Source organism: Chelonia mydas, chromosome 3, assembly GCF_015237465.2.
Source record: "Chelonia mydas isolate rCheMyd1 chromosome 3, rCheMyd1.pri.v2, whole genome shotgun sequence".
In the NCBI taxonomy this organism is placed as follows: Eukaryota; Metazoa; Chordata; order Testudines; family Cheloniidae; genus Chelonia; species Chelonia mydas.
The window spans coordinates 169,116,458-169,140,780 of record NC_057851.1 but is presented as its reverse complement, the minus strand read 5'-3'; the positions used below and the strand labels follow the sequence as shown (position 1 = coordinate 169,140,780).

Genomic DNA, 24,323 nt, shown 5'->3' with positions numbered 1-24,323 from the left:
AAAAACACAGTAATAGAACTAAAAAAGAGTCACTGTGGCTTAAAAATCATGTAAAAGAAGCAGTGAGAGATAAAAAGGCATCTTTTAAAAAGTGGAAGTCAAATCCCAGTGAGGTTAATAGAAAGGAGCATAAACACTGCCAAATTAAAGTGCAGAAATATAATAAGAAAAACCAAAAAGGAGTTTGAAGAACAGCTAGCCAAAAACTCAAAAGGTAATAACAAAATGTTCTTTAAGTACATCAGAAGCAGAAAGCCTGTTAAACAACCAGTGGGGCCCCTGGACGATCGAGATACAAAAGGAGCATGTCAAGGTTCCTCCCCCACTCTGAACTCTAGGGTGCAGATGTGGGGACCTGCATGAAAACCTCCTAAGCTTACTTTTACCAGCTTAGGTTAAAACTTCCCCAAGGTACAAAAAGAAAAGGAGTACTTGTGGCACCTTAGAGACTAACCAATTTATTTGAGCATAAGCTTTCCTGAGCTACAGCTCACTTCATCCACCCTTGATGGCGTGGCTAATATAATTAGGTCCTATGATGGTGTCACTTGAATAAATATGTGGACAGAGTTGGCATCGGGCTTTGTTGCAAGGATAGGTTCCTGGGTTAGTGTTTTTGTTGTGTGGTGTGTGGTTGCTGGAGAGTATTTGCTTCAGGTTGTGGGGCTGTCTCTAAGCGAGGACTGGTCTGTCTCCAAAGATCTGTGACAGTGAGGGATCATTTTTCAGGATATGTTGTAGATCTTTGATGATGCGCTGGAGAGGTTCTAGTTGGGGCCTGAAGGTGATGGCTAGTGGCGTTCTGTTATTTTCTTTGTTGGGCCTGTCCTGTAATAGGTGACTTCTGGGTACTCTTCTAGCTCTGTCAGTCTGTTTTTTCACTTCAGCAGGTGGGTATTGTAGTTTTAAGAATGCTTGATAGAGATCTTATAGGTGTTGTAACCTGTCCTTTAAATCAGCTTCTGTACCCAATGACTGGAAGATAGCTAATGTGATGCCAATATTTTAAAAGGGCTCTAGAGGTGATCCTGGCAATTACAGACCGGTAAGTCTAACTTCAGTACCGGGCAAATTAGTTGAAAAAATAGTAAAGAATAAAATTGTCAGACACATAAATTGTCTTTGTCAGAACATAAATTGTTGTGCAAAGTCAACATGGTTTCTATAAAGTGAAATCATGTCTTACTAATCTATTAGAGTTCTTTGAGGGGGTCAACAAACATGTGGACAAGGGGGATCCAGTGGACATAGTGTACTTAGATTTCCAGAAAGCCTTTGACAAGGTCCCTCACCAAAGGCTCTTATGTGAATTAAGTTGTCATGGGATAAGAGGGAAGATCTTTTTATGGACTGAGAACTGGTTAAAAGACAGGGAACAAAGGGTAGGAATAAATGGTAAATTTTCAAAATGGAGAGGGGTAACTAGTGGTGTTCCCCAAGGGTCAGTCCTAGGACCAATCCTATTTAACTTATTCATAAATGATCTGAAGAAAGGGGTAAACAGTGAGGTGGCAAAGTTTGCAGATGATACTAAACTGCTCAAGGTAGTTAAGACCAAAGCAGACTGTGAAGAACTTCAAAAAGATCTCACAAAACTAAGTGATTGGGCAACAAAATGGCAAATGAAATGTAATGTGGATAAATGTAAAGTAATGCACATTGGAAAAAATAACCCCAACTATACATACAATATGATGGGGGCTAATTTAGCTACAACTAATCAGGAGAAAGATCTTGGAGTCATCGTGGATAGTTCTCTGAAGACATTCACACAGTGTGCAGCGGCAGTCAAAAAAGCAAATGGGATGTTAGGAATCATTAAAAAAGGGATAGAGAATAATTTGGAGACTCTCTTATTGCCCTTATATAACTCCATGGTAAGCCCACATCTTGAATACTGCATACAGATGTGGTCCCCTCATCTCAAAAAAGATATACTGGCATTAGAAAAAGTTCAGAAAAGGGCAACTAAAATGATTAGGGGTTTGGAACGAGTCCTGTGTGTGGAGAGATTAAAGAGGCTATGACTTTTCAGCTTAGAAAAGAGGAGACGAAGGGGGGATATGATAGAAGTATATAAAATCATGTATGGTGTGGAGAAAGTGAATAAGGAAAAGTTATTTACTTTTTCCCATAATATTAGAACTAGGGGCCACCAAATGAAATTAATGGGCAGCAGGTTTAAAACAAATAAAAGGAAGTTCTTCTTCACACAGTGCACAGTCAACCTGTGGAACTCCTTGCCTGAGGAGGTTGTGAAGGCTAGGACTATAACAGGGTTTAAAAGAGAACTGGACAAATTAATGGAGGTTAACTCCACTAATGGCTATTAGCCAGGATTGGTAAGGAATGGTGTCCCTAGCCTCTGTTTGTCAGAGGGTGGAGATGGATGGCAGGAGAGAAATCACTGATCATTACCTGTTAGATTCACTCCCTCTGGGGCACCTGGCATTGGCCACTGTCAGTAGACAGGATACTGGGCTGGATGGACCTTTGGTCTGACCCAGTATGGCCATTCTTATGTTCTTAATCTATATTTTTACAAAATGTCTCTGTTGAATGAAGAATTGTGCTGGCTACAGATTATTTCACAGACAAAAACCACACATCTGTGTGTTAGCATCTGGGTAAGATCTGACTGGCGCATGTTTGGCTGTGAATTTCAGATGTGGGGGGAAAAATATCCCGTTTGTTGGGTGGGGGGCGTGTAAGGCAATAGATCAAAACTTTGCATTACATACTATTATTCAGCAGCAGTGAATTGGCCATCATCACCACACAGTGCACAAGAACTAGCTGTTTATTTAGCATATGGAGTGAAAAATGCCGGCTTCAGCAAACCCTTTATATACTGACTATCCTAATATTGCCACTTCTCTGATGGCTTGAATGATGCTTCTTTCATGTCCAAAGTGACTGAGCAAGGGACATATATCAGGTCTTTATCTGTCAAAATAAGGAAATTAAAAAGAAGATGAATGGATCTGCTGGGGTAGAAGGTCACTTAATTCTGTCACTAGCTCAACACCACTGGACTTTTGAGGAAGGATCCTACAGAAGAGAAATAAACATGGGACAAAATCTTGCACTGTCTGGGCACTCTTAGGATACTGCAAGAAAATGATCAGACATAAACTGAGAGGGAAATGTTAATTTTATTGTCCTCAAGAAATTGATTTGTTTTATAGACGTTAATACTAATAATTAATTAATATGACTTGTCTGCCTAAAATGCCTGCTTGGTATTGAAAGCAAAACTGTTTGTGCAACTGTTCAAGAACAGTTCATCCTTGTGAAAATATTACCCCTGTAATGCTGCCAAGATCAGTGTCTGTGTAGCTTATCTGCCACAAAATGTGCCAGCTGCTTAATTTAAAGATGCCTGAGGGAGGTTTTGACTCGAGTACTATCAAAAGAATTCTAAGTTTTACTTTCATAAGTTCCCCGTGCTTGTTCTTTCATGCCAAATCCTCCGTTTTCCCCACCTCCCATCTTCTCTGCTATCTTGGAACTTATGTATCCTTCTCCAGTTCCAACTTGCCTCAGGTCTTGATCCAAAGCCCATTAAATCAATGGGATTCTCTTCACTAACTTCAGTGGGCTTTGGGTCAAGCCTAGCTTCACAGCTAGGATTTTTGGCAGAGGAGGGTAGCTTTTGGAATCCCACCTCTTCCCTTTTTCATTCCTCCACGATCATACTTAAAGGTGATTTGTGTGATTTTCCTTCCAGGTGAAGAAGACTAGACAAATTCCTTCTTGGGCTCATGACTGACGGCTAGCGCAGAGTGGTAGCAAGGAAAACAAGGGTAATGCACATTGATTGATTTTGCGTAAGAGTGAGGCTTTGCTCAACTTTCTTCATATTGTACTTTGCAGGGGTTTTAATTTGTCCATGAGCAGAGCCCTTAAGATTAAGGATTAGTGCTTCTATGGACTCCATTATTGTTATCTGAGTGCCTCACAATCTTTAAAGTATTTATCCTCACCAGGTAAGGCTAGGGGAATACTATAATCTCCAATTTACAGATGGGGAACTGAAGCCCACATTGACTAAGTGACTTGCCCGGGGTTACATAGGGAATTTGTAGTGGAGTGGGAAACTGAACCCTATCTCCCAAATCCCATTCTCTACACCATTATCTCTCTCCTCTCTTCTCAGTCCCCTTGGGCCAAATCCTAGCCCATGATTTGGCCTCTTCGCAGCACCCTGAGATCTCTGAAGCATAGAGATGTTTTATAAAGTAAATTCACGCTCCTTCCCACCTTGAGGAAGTTTTGGCATAGCTGAGGATTTCAGAGATTTTTAAGACCAGAGGGATCATTATGATCCTCTTGGTCTGATCTCCTGCATAACACAGGATCACTGTCTATTTTAATCTTAACTCCCTCTTTTAAGATGCTGCTGCTCAACTGTGTATATTTTCAACTTTTTAATGACTCCTTCCTGTCTACTCTTTCTGTCTGTCTTGACCATGTAAATTCATGACTTCATCTCGACTTCCATTAGCTAAGTGTCTCAAAGAAGCCCTGCTCTAGGGCAAGAGAACCATCCCCAGACACAGCTCTCTCTTCTTGACTCAAATCCCCCAATTTGCATCTTCAATCTAGAACTTTGGCATCATATTTGAACCTGAACTTTCTTCCCTCTCCTTCCTCTCCTGCACATGTTAATGCACCTACAATGCCACAGCCTCCATGTAGGCTACTTGCTCAGCTCTGCTTTTGCCTTCCTTTCCTCTCACCTTGAATATAGCAACTTTCTTCTCTATGATCTCTAAGTCCTTGTTCCCCATAATCCTTCAACATGTGTCGAATGCTGCTGCCTGCCTACTTCTTCCCACTTACAAATAAATATGAACATGTTGCCCTTATCTATAAACAACTGTATTAATTTCAGGATGCAGGTCAAAATTACCCTCTTGCTTTGTAAAATTCTTCATGGACTCCCTCTTACTCTTGCTCATGGTCACAGCATCTATACTTTCCTTACAGGAGTGAATAGAACTTCACATCTGAGTAATTACTCAGGATCAGTGTTTGCAGTCTGTTGTATTATTGTGCTGTATGTTATTTTGTAACTTTGCTCTTTGTTTGGGATCAGTTTGGAATGAAAGAATCAATCTCAGTTTTTTCCCTAGAAACTCAAACTGAATGAAAGCTGATTGTTTAAAAGTTCACTATTTATTTTTAATCATAAACCTCTTTGAGATTGGATGGGAATGCACCCTTCAATTAACATAACTGTCAGGATAAATTAATCACCAGCCCCCTACCAAAGAAAAATGGGGGTTGTGGACCCACTTGGGAGTTTTGGACTGAGTGGGTGGAGGGGTTTTGCAGAGGGGTGGGATGTGCGCGCGTCCATGTGTGTTCTGCCTTCAGACACACAAATTACATTGCATTCACACATAGGGAGGGAGACAGGCAAAAAATGAGAAAACCAAGCAGCAGCCTGTAAGCACAGTATGACTCTGAAAAAAAGCTAGAGAGAGAGCTTATGGATCTGGTGCTGGCTAAAGAGGGGTGAAGCTCTAAGCTAAGAAACTGCTCCTTTTGTTCTTGGATCCTCCTGTGTATGGATATAATGTGGGGGGCATGGCCTCCCTCCCAGATGGATGGAGGGACAGCTGCGACTGCCCCCTGGTGGGCAGAGCCAGGACATCCACACCATCCCCACCAGACGAAGAGGGGTGGGACAGAAATCGGAAGCATAAAAGGCCGGCCCTCCAGCTCAGTTGGAGAGGGGCCACCAGAAGAGAAGGATGTCTCTCACCTGCTGCTGGAGCTGGGACCCAACAGCAACCGCTGCGGCATGCGACATGTGGCGGGACTGCCAGAGCTGCTGGTCGCTGGAGACACCAAGTTGCTGCTGAAGCTGCTGTTAGCTATTTATCCCAGTGAGACCAGTGAGACAGGACCCAGATACTCCCCCTCAAACGGAAGTGTAGGAAGTAGCCCAGGAAAGGCAAATATAGTTCTGCTGTGTTGCTGAGGGGGGAGGGATAGCTCAGTGGTTTGAGCATTGGCCTGCTAAACCCAGGGTTGTGAGTTCAAACCTTGAGGGGGCCATTTAGGGATCTGGGGCAAAAATTGGGGATTAGTGCTGCTTTGAGCAGGGGTTGGACTAGATGACCGCCCGAGGTCCCTTCCAACTCTGATATTCTATGATGGACAGCTGGCCAGTGTGTTGCAGACAGATTTCCCCAATGACCCAGTGGCAGACCACTCTGCCACTGCTCCGGGCTGGGATGTGGTACTTTCAGATGTGCCCGTGTCCCCCTACACCCGCCACTCCACCTCTGGGTGGCAGTCTCCCCACCATAGACCAACAGGCCTGCATTTGTCCGAGGTCCCCCAGAACCAGGACCCCTGACCGTTTGCTACCTTGCCCTGTCTGAGGGCCTGGCATATAGACTTTGCTGCCTTGTCCTGTTTGAGGGCCTGGCATATAGACTTACTATTGCTCTGTCCTGACTACGGGCCAGAGCTTCCTGACTTTGCTTCCCTGCCCTATCTGAGGGCCTGAGCTAATAGACTTGTTACTGCGCTGTCCTGAACACTGGCCAGAGCCTCCTAACTGCTTCTTGCCCCGCCCTGCCTGAGGGCTGGGGCTTATAGACATTGCTGCTCTACCCTGATTGTAGGCTGGAGCCCTCTGACTGTTTGGTGCCCCGCCTGGCCAGAGGACCGGGGCTCCTAGACTCAGTATATGTTACCCTGCTGAGACCCAGATGCTAATTCCCCCCTGAACTGTGCTCTTCTGGAGGACTTGTAGCAAGGGAACGTGGCCTCCCTCCCAGACGGACAGAGGGACAGCCGTGACTGCCTTACAATGGAGAAGCAGGACTTTGAACATGCCTTGTAAATAAACAAGCTTACATCAAAGAAAATACCAGCCTCCATCAATTTCTACCCTCAGCTGGAACATCCCCAGGGCCCTGAACTTTGACTAGCCAATTAGGTCCAAAAGGGGCAACAATATGCTCCTCGGCACTTCCTCTCCACTTCTAGAAGGGACCAGAAGTGGAAGCACTAAATACTAGGAAACTTAATACTACTTCCCACCTCTCCAGTGCTGACAGCCCAAGACCTTAAAGCATTTTGCAAATAATGAATCCTCACAAAACCCCTTTGAGGTCAGTAAGTATTATCCTTATTTTACAGGTGGGAAAACTGAGGGCGTGGCTATATGACTAGTTAGTGTGCAGCGGGCTGGGGTGTTAATCTACAACGCTACAGTGTGTCATGCACTAACTGCCCATGTGGAACCTGCTGTTTTCCCGAAAAGTCCCTAGAATGCTTTGACATGCCATGCACTGGGGAACTTCTAGCATGCAGCAGCAGGATCCACATGGACAGCTAGTGCATGGCACATTGTAGTGCTGTAGAAGTTCCCCAATGCACAGTACGTCAAAGTGGACTAGGGACTTTTAGTGCACGGCAGCAGGATCCACATGGACAGTTTGTGAGTGACACACTGGAGCACTTCAGAGATAGATTTACACCCCAACTTGCTGCTCACTAACTCATTGTACAGACAAGCCCTTAGTCAAGGGAGATTAGTGACTTACTTCAGGTCACTCAGCTGTTAGCTCTTGGGAAAGCATGGGAGGTAGTTTGAGATTGTAGCATGAGCACGTTAGCTAGATTTTCTGCTAAAATAACCTGCGGTGAAATAATTAATGGTGTTCATATGTATCTAGTTAATATATTAATATTTATTCTTTATGTTTCAATGTTATCAAACCACTACTGAGAACAGGGTTACAACCTGAGACTAAAAGAAAAAAAAGGTGAAAGGTGAAAATTGTAGTTGTTATCTATTAAATGTGTATAAATTCCATAGTTTTCCTAGGTAATAAACATCAATAAACCCTAAACATCAAGACCTAAGTTGTAGCTGATTCAAGAATATCAGCTTCAGAAAGATGTGGGGGAGAGGGTCAAATGAAGGAGAAAAACTCAACCTAAGAAAGAGGGAATTGAAGCAATTTGTGCTTATTCACAAAGGGAAAATATACAGTATTGTCAAAAATTTCACAAACTGCAAATGTCGAAATAGAAAGTGGATCAGCTCTGAACTATTACATGCTTTCATGCATCTTTTCTCTAAATCTTAGTCAGATAATTGTAGTGCATGACAAATAAACTGCATAAACATCCCCTTACTTTCTTAAAGAAATCCATTTTCATGTTAAATCTAAAACCTTTCTCATCTTGAATAAGCAGAAGACTTTTTCTTATTAAGTTTTTCTCAAGTTCTTTTATACATAACATGGGGGGGGGTTAATCATTGTGATTTAATCATTTTTGATCTCTGATGGACAAATTATAAAAAGTGTTCAGAAAGAAGAAAAAGAGCTGAAGGGTGAAACTAGACTTGATATGTAGTGTTCTTGTACATTGGGGAAGGGGTTTGTTTTGTATTTTAATTTTTCTCAGTCCTATAGAATTTTAATGGCTTGCATGTTTGTGGAAATACTAAACCCAGAATTCTGCATCAGAATTTATGAAGACTCAGTTTACAGTGAAATGAACTATTTCCACATGTCTTCAGTGTGCTTTAGGTCCTGACCCTACAAGTACCATGTGAGTAAACTCTTGCATAGAGCTCATTGCAAGACTGGGACATGAGTTACGTTAGGACATGATCCTGCAAGATGATGAACCTCCGCAGCTCTCACTTGGAATTGTATGCATGGATGGGCAGTAAGATTGACCTCCAAAAAGCCATCTTGCATCATTATAGCAAGGATAGGTGATATCAGCTCTGCGATCCTTTATGTAAGGCAGATGTTTGGATTATTTTTCTTTGAACAAAGGGACACTGCTTTTTCATAATAAAGTTAAATTTAAACTCTCTGTAATGGTATTGATTGTTTTTATGCTGTTATGACATTTAATTATTTTCTCTTGAAGAATATGGCAGAACTGGGAGGAAGGTTTGTTTTCACTATAGTGACACTCACTGACATTCAGTGCGGGATCCTCATAGGCCCCAGTCCTTTAATGGGACTCACGTAAATGGTCTTCTCCGTGCTGACTCATGCCTGGGCACCACTGCAGGATTAGAGCTAGGGTGAGCATTGCTTATTTATTTATTTTGTACAGAGGAAGAGAAATTGCCACTGACATCCACAGGAACAGGCTGTAAGTTTCCCAGCTTCTTTCCCTTTTCCGCATCAGTCACCAGGCTGAGACAAGGTAAGTGGTAGTATCCCTGGAGATTCCGACTCTGGAGAGCTTGTGGGGCTCATCAGAAAGGGAAGTGGAAACATGCAGCATAGCAAGGCATGTAGCTCAGCATTTTGGACTGCTGAGAAGCAATAGACAGAATGCACTGTACTTGCCTGCACACAGCTTGGGGCTGCCAATGTCAAAACCAGGTGGAACTCAAAAATATTATGATGATGATTATTTGTATTATTATGTATTAATTATTATTATTATTTTATTTAAAGATAGCCTCTTTGGTAATATTTCTTCCTTTTGAAGTGAATGAGGGGAATGAGTGTGCTCCTACCAATGTATTACCGTTAGTAATAGTATAAATGTTGATGTTTCTCATATTTGACATACACATACATGTCACTGTACAGAGAGATAAAAATGGCTGGTCCCTGGTAACGCAAATAAAATGTCATCAATATTATATATATAACAATATAATAATACAGGCAGATGCTGTGTGTGCAGCTGCCCACCCACCTGTACTGTAATTTATTCACAGCATTTCATTTTCAGTTTAGATTTTCAAAGAAAATCAAACTATAACAAGTTTTGTTTACAAAGGAGGAGCCTAAATGTGGGGAGAGTGAAGAGGGGGGCGTGAATCCTGCTCAGACAGCGAGGGGTCATTTCATAGAACCATGTTACTAAAAGCCAGACTTGCAGAAATAATCGAAGTCCTTGGCAGGGAACCTGAGCCAAACCCAGCAGGGATGTAAGCAAATGCAATTCCCTTGACTCCGCTGGAGTCAGACCAGGTTTGAATAAGGCCCATATCTTCTATTTTACATCTTTGTCTCAATCTGCGCTCTCCTTTTTGCTCCTACTATCACCTAAAGCAACATTTTAGCTATATCTCCTCTCAATATTTGATGTTAGGAAAGGGGGAAACAACCTATCTGTGGTTTCAGAGTAGCAGCCGTGTTAGTCTGTATTCGCAAAAAGAAAAGGAGGACTTGTGGCACCTTAGAGACTAACCAAGTTATTTGAACATAAGCTTTCGTGAGCTACAGCTCACTTCATCGGAGCTGTAGCTCAGGAAAGCTTATGCTCAAATAAATTGGTTAGTCTCTAAGGTGCCACAAGTCCTCCTTTCTTTTTAACCTATCTGTGAAATCCCACTGCTGAGAAGGCAATCCCTAGATAGTGTGCCGATTGCTGCAAGGGTACCCAAACCGGCTCTGTTATCCAGGGTATTAGGCATCATCTGCCTGTTGGCGAACCCATGGTCCTCGGTTTATTGTTTTCGTTCTGGATATGTGGCATTTTCAGCTGGGGGAAAAAAGAGTAAATAGTGCGAACCACTGCTTGCGTGGCCCCTTCCTATGAAGGGGGTCCATAGCAGCAGCTGACCTGCACAAGCCCATTTTCACCATGGAATAGCGAGCCCTCCTAGTCCTGACCTTCCCTGGTAAACACAATTCAAACCAGCTACCCACACCACTTGGGCATGGACTTTATAATATGCTCCCCCCCCCCGCCGATCGACAGTGCAGGGAGTTTGAAATATAACGAGCAAGTCTTTGAAAACTGTAAGCTGCCAGGGGTTTCTAGTCCTACAGTACTCTAAAGTGAAATCCCCAAACGCCATGAGCCAGAGATGTGGATGTTAAGAAAAAATGCCCTGAATCAGTAAGAGCAGTCAACAACCTTCCTGCTTTCCTCGTCATCTTGGAATAATCAATGGAATTAACTGAGGTCGCGGAAACAGGCTTATGGGTTAGTTGTGGGAGGCTGTGAAAATAGGGGGCAGCCATTAAAAGAAACCTGATCTCTCTTCATCAACTTGGGGGGGGGGGGGGAGAGAGGAAAGAGTCTTTGCTCGGGCTCTGACCAACCTTGTCTAGCTCTGATCAAGAAGATCTCTGGAAACAAGACGTTTACAAACATTGTCAGATGATCCTTGTCGCTGCTTCAGGTTGCCCGGCCTGGAGAAGCCCACCAGCACCTTCGCTTCCAAGCTCTGCTTTCCGGGCGGGTTCCTGCCAATCCCCCCAGGCAGCAAGCGGGCTCTCCTCATTTTAACCATATGCGCTGCTGCTGCTGCTGCTTCTTCTTGTTGTTGTTGTTGTCTTCTCTGTGACACGGTACACTGCTGAGAGAGACTCTCCTTCGGCCGTTTGTAACCGTAGGCATTGGGTACCGAGCTAATGAGGCATGTTTCCTAGAGCTGGGCGCCTGCCTTGAACCACGGCAGGAGCTGGATGATACCCAGTCCGTAGCTGCTGCTCTAGGGTGGTGGGGTTTTACTTTAGCTCGAGTGCTTTCAGCTAAGGGTGCAGGAGCACAGGGCGTGAGGGGCCCTCGCCTCGCTGGTTGTTGCCGACCAGCCTCGCCTAGGTAAAGTGGGTGGCTTTTTCCTGGTTCTCTGGCAAGCCGGGCTAAAATAACAACCCGTGAACTCCGCGTGTTCCAGTGTTTCCATCTCCTCCCGAGATTGTAAAGGGGCTAATAAAAAGCTAATCGAGAATGACCACATTAACCTGGGGCGGTCGGGTTTCACGGGAGGTTACTCTGCCTTGTGTTCAGAAGAGCGAGCCCGAGCTCCCGGGGTCTCATTTCCTACGGGAGAGCGGAGCCACGGCAGCATGAGTTCAGCGGGGCCAGCTTAGCTGGTCGCGTTGTGTCAGGCCCCACGCTTCACTAAGGCATTGTGTTCAGCCATCCTAGTCATCCCATCCTGCTGCTAGGCAGTTGTGCGCTGGAAAGGATCAGCTGAGCTCCTGCACCAGAAACGTGCATTCCTTGGGCTAAGGATACTGACTGTAAAATAAGGATAATAATGTACAATGGCAGTTCGCTTAAATTGGGAAAACGCCGCTCGTGGTCTCATCCTTCCGCGGACCCCCCTCCACCAAGCCCCCCAAAAGCATCCAGTTTCACATCCTCTCCCCCCCCCCCCCCCCGATTAAACAGCCTTCTTCTTCTTTCAAGAGACGTTTGTTAGCATAATCGAGTTACCCGCTACATATCTAAACCCCCTTGTCCCCTTAAGGAACAGAACACTGAAGCGTAGCAAAAGCTTTGAATTCTTCCTGTACAGAAATAAATAAAAAACAACACGAAACAACAACCTATTGTGTTTGGTTTTATTTAGTTCCTGGCAATGATCCTCTGACATGTTTTGATTTTCCAGTGGGGTCAGGATCTCAGCTGTCCCTTTAATGGCACAGACCTGCGCGGAAAAAAGACAAGTTCGAAGGCCATTCCGCTCAGTCCAAACTCCCCCTTGAATTTGACGGGCAGTCTTGCCAGAGAAAGGACTGCAGGACCGGGCCCTGATAATCTGAGAAGTGTACAAGGAGGCTTTTGGAGACAGAGCAGAAATAAGGCAAATATATTTTCCTAGGTTTTGAACAACGTAAGCCCAAAATTCTGGCCGAGCTCGTTCGGTTTCATAAGAAAGAAACCAAAGGTCGGACGGTAAATATTGCAAGCAATATCTTCTTATTCATTTCTAGCACGTCTCTCCCTTTGATTGTAAGGGGAATTATGCTTAACAATTGATGGCAGGGTGTGGCCCTGTCCATGGAATTGATCCTTTAAAAACCTGAGTCAGAGTACCCTGAACGGAAATTATTTGGGTATGTTTTCTTCCTCCTCGTACATGTAAATTACACGGTATACCTGTGGCTTTTTGCCTACACGTTCATCTAGTCCGAATATTATTAGTTTAAAAGGTTCCCAAGAGAGTTTCTTTCTATCCATACATACAAAAAGAAAGGTTATTGAGAAATATAACTAATGATATATATTATTTTCTTCACGTCTTTCTAAAAGTTTGCAAACATCCAGCAAGAGAATTCTATGGTGATAGCTCTATCTATAAATCTACCTACATCTATCTGTGTCTAACTATAGCTTTCTAATTATATATAGTAATATATTATTTACCTACATATTATTATATATTAGAGTAATCTACTATAGAATAGATACACTGTATATAATAGATATAGATAATAGATGTCGAGACATATATACAGTATAAATATTTGCAGAAAAATGTATTATTGCTCGATATAGGAGATCAAGTGAATAAGTTAATGTCTTCAGAGAAAATATCAGAGGCTTGCAACTTCATAGAAATATTAGCTTTTAAAGTGAAGTGATGTAGGCATCACCGAGAAGAAAAGCTGGCATTGAAATAGCTGCAGTATTTGTAGCTCATTTTATTTGATTGCAATCATTTTATTACCGCAGATCGGCTCATGTAAAATAAATGTATTCTATAAAGTGACGTAATCGGGTGCTTGAAGGCAAACTAGCTCGGGGACTGATTAGAAAAGCAGCGTATTGATAATACAGATCGTTCTACTTCATCCAGCATATCCACATTTCAGAGTGACTTGTTTACACTCTGACGGTCTAATAGAATATTTTGTGTTCAATGATTATTATGCACAATTTTGTATCCTTTCTGAAAAGCACTTTTTGCTAATTACACATCCAAATGTCTGGTTGGAATGAAAATGTGAAGACCTCCAAGCCATTGAGAGTCAGCGATTCAAGGAAAGAGATTTGAAATAAACTGGCTAAATCCTAACTTTTGCTACACGCATACAACCCGATGAAGTGAGCTGTAGCTCAGGAAAGCTTATGCTCAAATAAATTGGTTAGTCTCTAAGGTGCCACAAGTCCTCCTTTTCTTTTTGGGAATACAGACTAACACGGCTGTTACTCTGTTACCGGCTATGTGATATTTTCCCACTCTTGGTTGTGCATGTTGCTTTAAAATATATTTTCACAAAAGAGCTCATTTGAGAATACAGAGAGGATTATTCTGCTCATTTGAGTCTCACAAATCATGGGGGTTTTAATTACCTGATGGGATGGTTTTGGTATTATCTTTCTGCTGATTTCTTCCAACATAAATGAAGATTTCTGAAAACCAAACACGGTTGTGCACATTTTAAATACACGTCACTAATTTGCAATTGCGTTTAAATGCAAGCTGATACTTACCACTTAACAATAGAATTGCATTACGTTTCCACACCTATTGGGAGATGAAATCGCATTACATCCAAAGGGCAGTCTGCTTAATGTAAAGTGAAAGTGCTTATGGAGGGTCCTGCGTGTAGTCTCTGTACTCACATTTTAGGGTGCTAAAGAAGAGAATTTCTTAGCTCTAAGTCCATACAACAGGGTTTGACATCTCCCTTCCGGCTGGGGTGAACAGCTGCTCTCTGCTCCCCATTCAAATTCAGCTGCTGTGGTTATAAGATTCAAGCAGAGGAAAGCAAAGTCAGGTATATCCTCATAAATTTGCAACAACAGAAATGGAAGGAGAGAAGACCTCTCCAGTTCTTTTATTTTTTTCCGAAAGTTTTAACTGAGGAGAAGGGGCTAAATAATACCATGTTCTTTCATTTAAAAGGCTTTCGCGCTCTGTGTGTGTAAGGGGGGCGGGGGAGAATGTGTGTTTCAGTCATAGTTCCTGTTCTGTTTTGAATAACATTTGGAAATGGATCCTACTATCTCATGATTTTACGATACAGCCTGTATTACAAGCGACACAGACATTTAGACTGAGTAGGAAACCGTAACCTCTGAATTCTTTTGTTTGCCAACAAACACAGTTTGAATCCTGCAAAATTTGCCATCGTATTAATCTCAGGCTGTGGAGTGCTCAAATTAAAAAAAAAAAAAAAGTTGGCGAAATGGTTCTTTTAAAATCCCATTGTCTTGTTTTAAACGGATTTGATCTATTTCACCCTATAGATGAAGCCTATATTTTGCATTCACGTTCTGTGATTTAGCAAAATTAAAGTCGTTTGCTGTGGATTCCCTATTTACTATAACCCTCCTGAAAATATCGCACAGGTCAAAATAGACGGACTTTCCAGCTCCTGTCCACGCGTATGATAGAAATAAAAGCGCAGGGGACGCAGAAAAGAGAGCGACGAACACGGATCTAAAGCAGGAGCAGCAGGTTCCCCTCCTGACAGGGGATGTTGTTAAAATGAGTGAAGATCCTCTGCTCGCTCCGCTTCGCGTCTTCTTTCCGCTGTCGCCCTGCAGACCCAGGCGGCTGCGTGGCGTGCACCCAGGGCTCGCCGCGGGAGCCGATCCACCCCGGGGCACAGCAGGAGTTTGGCTGCACTCTGCACGGAGCTGGTGGACTCTCTCCTTCCCCTGTGCGGCTCAAGGGCAGGTTCAGAGCCGGACCCCGCTGCCGCCCCTTCCCCCAGCGCGTTAGTTAGCCTGGCCTTTCGGCGCCGCCGGCGAGCTGCTGTGGATGACCCGCCAGCATCGCTTTCCCAGGTCCACCCGTCAGTTTCACGGGAGGCCAATACACCAGTCCCGGCGGGCCTAAAACCGGCTCCAGGCTGGCCTCCCGGCCGCCGCCACTGCTCCTGCTCCTTGGCTCATCCCGACCTGCCAGCCGGACTCCACTTCCCCTCAACGCGGAGGGGTTGGACTGAGAGATGGGGTGAGGGTTGGGGGGGGGGGGGGTTTCCTGGGTCTCTCCTCGGTCGTCACCTAAATCACCGAGGCAAGGGATGGGGTGGGAGCAATCTGCGTTAACCATTTGTCCTTGAGGGAGCCCACCACTGCGGAGACCACTCACACGCTGGGTTAGAGATGGCGTGGAAGGAGCTTTCCCCAACGGCCTGAAAGGGAGAACAGATTAATGGCCTTGAAAAGTGCCCGCTTTTGGTGCAATAAAGTATTGCGAGTAATAACACCCTGGGGAGATTACTCCGGCTGGAAGTGAGCTGGGCCAGACAGGGAATCTTCTGCACCTTAAAAAGTGGCTTAGTTGTCAACTACTAAAATCATACGGAAATGTGTGTGAGTGCCTGGAAGTATATAACCTACATTTATTCATGTATCTGACCAAGTTATTCTTCTACGGTGGATAATTTACATCTATTCTTAGTTCATGTATCTAAGCTCCCTCAGGTAGCCAGATGTGCAAAAATATGTGAAGACTTAAGTCCATGCCCCGAAGAGTCTGCTAATGAAGACTCCCAAGGGAAATGAAGATCTGCTTTAGAAAGTGTCTTCTACCCTTAACTTTAGTACTTCTTGTGGGTACATAACATAGCCCTAGATGTATAAACATCCCCCGCTTTTAAAGTAGAAATATATACACCCGAATGAAATTATTGCTGCTATTAAGTTATCACAAACTGGAACTTCATTTTCCAAGTTGTTGATAGTTGACTTTGAAATATATGGTCATTCAGAGTCCAATATAATAATTTCCTCGCTCCCAGCCCCCCGGGGCTAAGTCTAATTAGTGTGTAAATGGGATCATGGTTCAAAAAAACTGGGTCGACATTGTACTTATGGGACCTTTAATATTTATAAAACTACCCACTTTAAAACAACAACAACCCCAAATCTTACTGATAAAGAACCCCCTGGTGGCAGTTGACACCCAGCGAGAACCCAGTTTCCTCCCGATCCCAAACAATGGATTAATTTTGCCTCAAATGTTTTACCTAATGTGAGCGATCTGTAAGAGGCGTTCAGACTTTCGCAGGAGTTTTCTTGCAAGGAGGGTTCAACGACAGAAGTGCTGGGGGACATGTTGGTGCTGCAGCGCCCCCGCTGTGAGAGTCTGTGGCCAGAACGCTTTCTCTGGCGGGCCCTCCCTCCCTCTATGGGTGTTTGCTGCGTCAATCACAGCGGAAATTTCTCTCTTTCTCTCTCTCTTGCTAATATCTCAGCTCGCAGGGCCGCCTCTGAGTGGATCAGAGCAATCTGTCAACCCAGCCGGGGAGCCACCTCAAAACAGATCAGGTTACCTCTGATTGACAGCGTCACCATGGCAAATAATTTGACTAAAACTATTGTCTTCTCCTGGCAGTCCCCGGGTCAGATAACTGGACCAATCAGAGCGCGGATAATCACTTTTCATGCCAGCTTAGAATAATATTATTTAAAAAAACAGAGAGAAGAGGAGGAGAGAAAGGAGAGAGAAGAGGGGGAGCTGGACTTAACCACTATATTATGTTGAATCCTACAGTGAAGGGGGAGGGGGGGCGAAAAAAAGGGAGATCCCAACCCGGCGGAGGAGGGTGGGGGTGGGAGAGGAAAGACACCACCACTGTGAGCGCTGCCGATACCAGACAATAGAGGCACAAAGTTACTCTCCGAACTTGGACTTACAAAAAAGTTTTCACGTTCCGTCTCCGCCTTTGATCCTGTTTACACTCAGCTGCCGATGGCTGCCGGCTGCAGAGCGGAGCTGTGACTTGTGCCGGAGCGTAAGTAGCCGCTCGGGTGGGTTTATACATCCATGATTGGTGCTTCTCTCGCGGTCTCTCCGTCCAGGTCTATGCGGTCGCTTTGTACAAGTCCGATGATTTAGATCGGGGAGGGGGAAAGGCCACCATGTCGATGCTGCCCACTTTTGGATTCACCCAAGAGCAAGTGGCCTGCGTCTGCGAAGTGCTCCAGCAGGGGGGCAACATAGAAAGGCTGGGGCGGTTCCTCTGGTCCCTACCTGCCTGCGAGCACCTCCACAAGAACGAGAGCGTCCTCAAGGCCAAGGCCGTGGTGGCTTTCCACCGGGGCAACTTCCGCGAGCTCTACAAGATCCTGGAGAGCCACCAGTTCTCCGCTCACAACCACCCCAAGCTCCAGCAGCTCTGGCTCAAGGCGCACTACATCGAGGCGGAGAAGCTGCGGGGGCGACCCCTAGGGGCAGTGGGCAAGTACCGGGTCCGCAGAAAGTTCCCCCTGCCCCGCTCCATCTGGGACGGCGAGGAAACCAGCTACTGCTTTAAGGAGAAGAGCCGGAGCGTGCTGCGGGAATGGTATGCCCACAACCCCTACCCGTCCCCTCGGGAGAAGAGGGAGCTGGCCGAGGCGACCGGGCTCACCACCACCCAAGTCAGCAACTGGTTTAAAAACAGGAGGCAACGCGACCGTGCTGCTGAGGCCAAGGAAAGGTACGAGTAAGTACCCCCTTCTCGCACGGCTACTGTCTCCGGTGCTTGTCTAGCTACCCTTGTGCCCAGCCCCTTCGCAGCCTGCGGTCTGTACCCAGGCAAAAACTCCCCCCACCAAAGTCACTGCGAGCTTTTGCTTTTCTTTCCCCCGAGCAGGGACTGGGCCCTTACTTTGGGCCGCTGAGTTCTGATTTTCTCAAGTCCTGAAAAGGGCCGAGCTGGGAAACCCAGACGATCGCTGGCCTTAAACATCGCAGGGCCCTGACTTCCCTTACGCAAAGAAGGCGTCCTTATTATTTGCTCGTTTGCACTTCGTGTCCCTTCAATTTGGGTGTGACACCGCTAACCAAAAAGACTGAGAGTTTTGATGTGGTATAATCGTTCACCGCGTTTATATCCCTTGATTTTTTATTTTATTTTTGACGCCCACGAAAAATAAGTTGTGAATGCGCTTTTAATGGTCCACTTCAGAGGATTTTAAAGGGCTAAGATGAAAACTATAATAAGGGAGAGTGGGACCAATAACACCTAGTTAGTAAAGAATACAAGGTCAGTTAAAATAAACAAATCTATTCACAAATACAGACCAGCGTGTATTCGCCCCCCTCCCCCCAGTGGAGACCTTATTTCCAGCACATTTCATGTAGGACTTTATGTCTTTTAAACTTAAGGTATCTCATGTGAGATACTTTTAACTGGCGATCAGCAGGGACATTCATCAGCCCCGCATTATAGACTTAAGTGACAGGAGCCTCTTTTATTCAGCAAATGTTAATGCTCTTGAAGTTTCAAAGGAACCGTGTCTGGGGGTGCATCCACCTGAACCAGGTTCTGATAGAGGGGAAGCTTTTCATGAGGCTGAATGGGGACGAATAATGCGAAAAACTCGCTGTTGCCCAGCCCTGCGCTGGCTGCTTTTCCATCCGTATGCTCATTTACAGCTCCCATATTTCAAACGGGTATCCTGTTGTAAAGATAGTTCTGTGGAAGTACTGTGATTGAGATATTCCAGCCGTGAAAATACCTGGGCGAATCCTCTAAAGGTTTACATCTCACGCCGTAGGCCTTGGCATCGATATATACACCACGGTCTATGCAGCCAACACATTAACACTCTGTATGTACACCCAAACATTTCCTATGTACGGGGTTTTGGAGAGTTTAAATACTTTTTTCCTCATGTGTTAGCAAAGGTTCCCTTAAATTATGACACCGGGCCCTCTCTCTATTCATCCTTTCTGTTTACTTTTGGAGGAAGGACTAGAATCTTTTACATGTTCTCTGGAGCTTAAGAGCATCCAGATACAGTTATTCACACTCAGAAAACAATGTTAAACCTAATGGCTCTACCTTTACATTGTTACGCTTTACCTTTAGAAGCAGAGCCAAAAGGTTTAGAAAAAAAGTGTCCCCAAAATGTACTTCTTAGAAGCAGAAAATAGTGGCTTCTTTGCCTAAATGCAGCCCTGCCCCTGTAACGCTTTGCAGGGCTTTGCACCTCTGTCGGGACAAATCCGATCTCATCGACACATTCTTCTCTCACTTGTCCCGGTGCCATCTAACTGACTTCAGGGGAATGAAGGTGCGGGTAACGGAGAACAGAATTTGGTCTCCACACTGTAAATAGTGTTTGGTGAAATTGTTCCTAATGTCAGACACAGGCTGAGAGCAGGAAACTTGGACATAATATTTAATGGGGCAATCTCCTATCTTGTTAATTAAAATGCAATTTGCGTCCCTACACAAATGGATGCTCCGCAGGCATAAGGTGTAGGATTTTCTGGTACTTTAAATAAGTGATATTTTCTGTATTAGATGAAGAGAAGAAACTATTAATCGCCGGACAGCGGTTAATGTGTGGGTATGAGGATAGTGGGTACTGTAGGGTGTTTTCTCCCCCAATAGTTCCTATGCACTATTGGAAGCTTGTCCGGGAAGCGAAATGCAGGGTTCCAAATTCACAATATATACTTCGGTCTATATGCACAAGACATTTGAAATCGCAAGTCCATAAGGATTTGATCATTTTGGGGGTGTTGGTAATTAAAAGTCTTGAAAATCTACTGCAGATCATTCGCGGAATGGCTTAAAGGTGACTTCATTTTTAGTCTCTGTTGAATGTGCTTGGGAAATGTTAAGCACCCCATACAGCTGATTAGATTTACGCTTAGCTGTGATATTCAATAAGGTTTGGATTCTGGACAGATTTGTTTCATACATTTCCCCAAACGTGCTAGTGCTTTAATTTTCTTTCAAATCCCCGTAAGTGTTGGTTTTACGAGATGTCAGAAATCCTTTTATTGCTGATAGGAGGGACTCACCTTCAAATATCCAAAGGAAATGAAGGTTACATTTATTCCTTTCATTTCTGAGGAATCAAATTTTAAAGGTCTCCAGAGACAAATAAGTTTTTTGACATAGAAAAATACACTCAACCTAACATTACACTCTAGGCGTCGGAAAACAGACCTTTCGTGAGATTGCCATTCTGTCAAGCAACTTCTTCAAACAGAGCTTTCTTTTCTAATTTTATTATTTTGGTACTAAGTGTCTCCAGTCACATTTTGCAGCCCTTGCCGAGACTAGCTTACACTGAAGGCAATCCTTTAACTTCGCCCAGTAAAACCTGAAGGATTTGGACCCTTTGTCATACATAAACTTTAAGTATAAATACACCACTGTACCAGAGGGCAGTACATAACCTACAGGGGCCTTTTCCTTGTGTATCAATACCGCATTTGGCCTCTAACTTTCAAAGTAACAAATACAAAACTTTGAAACCCATCGCGAAATTCCCAGTGTTCACCACTGCCACGGTCATGAAGATTCTAACAGTTCTCTGTCTCTCATATACATATGTGAGATACATATTCTCTCTCTCTCTCTTTCTCTCTCTCTCTCTCTCTGAGATAATGTTGCCTCTTTTATAAAGAGACTGTTCTTGTGGCTAAGCAGAGCAAAATTTGGCTCCCATTATGTGTCAGTATATTTGCGCTCTCAGTCTAATTTCGACCAGTAAAAGAAATAGAGGAATGCAGTTACGAGGGATATTTCCTTGTAGGAAATAAGCACGTTAGTTCTGTTCGCTTGCCTTCTTTTATACATGCTTGGGATACATTTTCGGTTTCAAACTTCCGGAGGAAAAACGGAGTCGAGGTGTTGAGTTATTTTATCAAAAACAAGACTTATCCAGATGACCCAACCATTTAAGGCTGATCTGCACAGACTAATGAGAACACAATTTGAGTTTGTTTTGCCTCTCCAGGAGAAGGCGTGGATGAAATTCTGCTTGTATAAGTACTGTCTCCAGGAGTGATTTTAAAGTGAAATGCCCCCCCCCTTTTTTTCCCTTGTCCTGTCCCCCCCTTCCCAAAGATATCCAAACACTTTGCAGGAGATGGATGGAGAAAATGACGTGTTGTCAAAGCGACACTTTCTGCGGGGCTAGTAGAAAACTCTGTTTACAAGCTCTGCAGACCTTAGACCTTTGTGCCAGACGAAGAGGCCTTTAAGGTTTGCAGAGTTTGTAAAAGCACTGTGTGTTTCAGTTACCCTCCAGTTGTCTCCCCTGTGAGCCCACATCCTGCAGTCCCTGCAGCTGCCTATCTAGCTCCAGTGTTACTCACTGCTGTGTCCTCTCCACTCTAAGATCTCCCTCCCTTTTCTATTTCCTATAGGGAAAACAACGAGAATTCCAACTCCAACAGCCACAATCCGCTCTCAGCCTCAATGAACGGGAATAAGACAGTTTTGGGCAGCTCAGAAGACGAGAAGACGCCGTCAGGGACCCCTGATCACACTTCTTCCAGCCCAGCTTTACTGCTCAATTCGAACCCAGGCCTACAGCCGCTCCACGGCTTGGGTCACCCCCAAGGTCCTAGCGCCATTCCGGTACCCAGTGCGGACCCTATGCACCATCATAGTTTGCAGGACTCCATTCTCAACCCCATGTCCTCCAACTTGGTCGACCTTGGGTCTTAAAACTATTTACACGCTCCCCTCACCACAGCCCTTCGTGTTTTTTTTTTTTAATCTCATTTGAAACTTTTAAAGTGATGACACACTCATTAGTGGATCTGTTGTCCCTCTTTGGATGGCTGGCTGGCTGGCTGTTGCTGTTTGGAAGGTACTGTACTAGACTGTATGCAGTTCTGTTGTGACAAAGTCTTAAGGGTTGTGCAAAGCTGGTTTCAGACATATGGACTGTTCGATAGGACAGGACTTGTGATTTAAGCATAGTGCTAATATGGTTCTATGTAGTAACTATTTTTTCCAACCTTAACTTCACAGATCTCTTGGAATTTTAATTGAGCAGTCTTGTCTGTGTATGATAAGACACCTTGTATTTCGGGGGAGCGTACGGTTGCTGTTTACATGCCTCCTTGGAAGACACCCATCGCTCCCGTTATCCTATTGTGTAGTTATATATCCGTGGCAGGTGTACAATGTACAATTACAACTAAGAATACAACCGTTTTAGTCAAGTTATAGCAGCAACACGCGCTCTGGGTAGACTCTGTAACTTCCTTGTAGCTGACGCTGTGCAGAGAGCCAGCTTCTTTCGCCTTGTCCGTGTGGTGCTTTCGCCATTTGTTGGGTAGGAAAGGAACTAGTGGCCCGATCCTCGCCCCCAGCTGAAGTCAATGCTAAATTATCCCATCGACCTCAAACGGGGGAAGACGTGGGCCCTAAAAAATTGCTGCTCATTTTTAGACCTAAACTACCGTATCAACCGCGAGTCACTCGACTTTAGTTTTGTTTATATTATGTGAATACGTTCTTTGGGAAATATTTCTGCTTTTATTTTATAATAAAATTTAGAAATCTAACCCAGTGTGCAGTACTTAATTTGCATCTAGGTTGCTTTCGGTTTGCCCCAGCCTCTAAAGTACCAGATGAAGCCAATCGCACAGTTTTAGTGCTGCGTTCTAGCTCGTGGTACCTTCCCCATCACTGCTCGTTCGAACCCCATTTCTGAGTCTGAGCCTGTTGTTCCCATGCGAGCTGATCTGCCACTGTCTGAAGGAATTTTGTCTGTTTAGCGTGGGATTTTGATAAGATTAAATGATGTACCGAAGGACCAAGTTGCTTTAATCAAAGAGAAAGGTGCCTCCCTTACAAATTACAAGTAGGAAAGTTTACGGGGCACCTCCAGCTCCCATTACTCTGAAAGCAGATCAGTAACGTAGTGTCTTGGTGTGACACTATTTTGACTAGAAGACTGGAGGCACAAAGTCTGAAAGGGCAGCGTAGTCATTTTTAGTTGCAATTCTTTGACGGGGCCTTTCCAGAGCAATTGCTAGAAGATGAGCGCCAGTTTCTCTAATCTGAGTCTTGTAACCGCAAAACTCCAGAGGCGCAACCCGTACCCCTTCTCCATTTTTCCGTCCCTTTCTCCCTGATGAGAGAAGGGTCTTTGACTACGCCCACCCCGTCCCCGTCGGATGGTCACAGGAGACTTGCAGGAGAGCCAAAGTGAAAGAGTCGATTTAAATCTTGGGGTGGGGCAACATCTGATCGCTTTACGGTAATCGACTCTCCCTCCCCGTTCACTCTCATCCCCCAAGAGGGAGACTTTGGGGGTTTCCTGCAGGGCAGTGTCTCCAACATAGAGACAGCTGGGAGTCCACAACCACCAGTATCCTCTGAGCAGCCATCGTGTGGGCCTGCTCGGGCAACACTCCCAACTGATCCCCGCAGGAGCTTTGCCTGCATAAGGCGTCCTGGGCCGGGCCCCTAGGGGGGAAGAGTCCCACTACGGCTTGGTTTCTGAAGCTGGAATATTAACAGACCCTCTCCAACACACACGCACGCACACACGCACACAGGCGCTCTCTCTCTCTCTCTCTCTCTCTCTCTCTCACACACACACACACTCGCTCTCTCTCTCACAGAAACACACTCTCACACACACACTCTCTCTCACACACACACTCGTTCTCTCTCTCTCTCTCACACACACACACACTCGCTCTCTCACAGAAACACACTCTCACACACACACACTCTCTCACACACACACTCTCGTTCTCTCTCTCTCTCTCTCACACACACACACTCGCTCTCGCTCTCTCACACACACACTTGCTTTCTCTCTCTCCCTCTCTCTCTCTCTCTCACACACACTCGCTCTCTCACACACACACTCTCTCACACACACTCCCTCGTTCTCTCTCTCTCAAACAC

The 24,323-nt window shown here is 44.7% G+C and overlaps 1 protein-coding gene across 2 annotated transcripts; it reads left to right on the top strand.

Moving 5' to 3' along the window:
- Positions 1-17,117: 17,117 nt before the first annotated feature.
- SIX2 (SIX homeobox 2) lies at positions 17,118-22,965 on the top strand. Of its 2 annotated transcripts, none has more exons than XM_007060580.4 (2): positions 17,118-18,137; positions 21,815-22,965. In XM_007060580.4, exons 1-2 carry the CDS (start codon positions 17,578-17,580, stop codon positions 22,116-22,118), a joined length of 864 nt encoding a protein of 287 aa, XP_007060642.1. In that variant the 5' UTR covers positions 17,118-17,577; the 3' UTR covers positions 22,119-22,965. The 2 variants fall into 2 exon arrangements, with proteins under 2 accessions (XP_007060642.1, XP_043399717.1); XM_043543782.1 differs by having other exon boundaries at positions 17,219-18,143; positions 21,815-22,964.
- Positions 22,966-24,323: the final 1,358 nt, after the last annotated feature.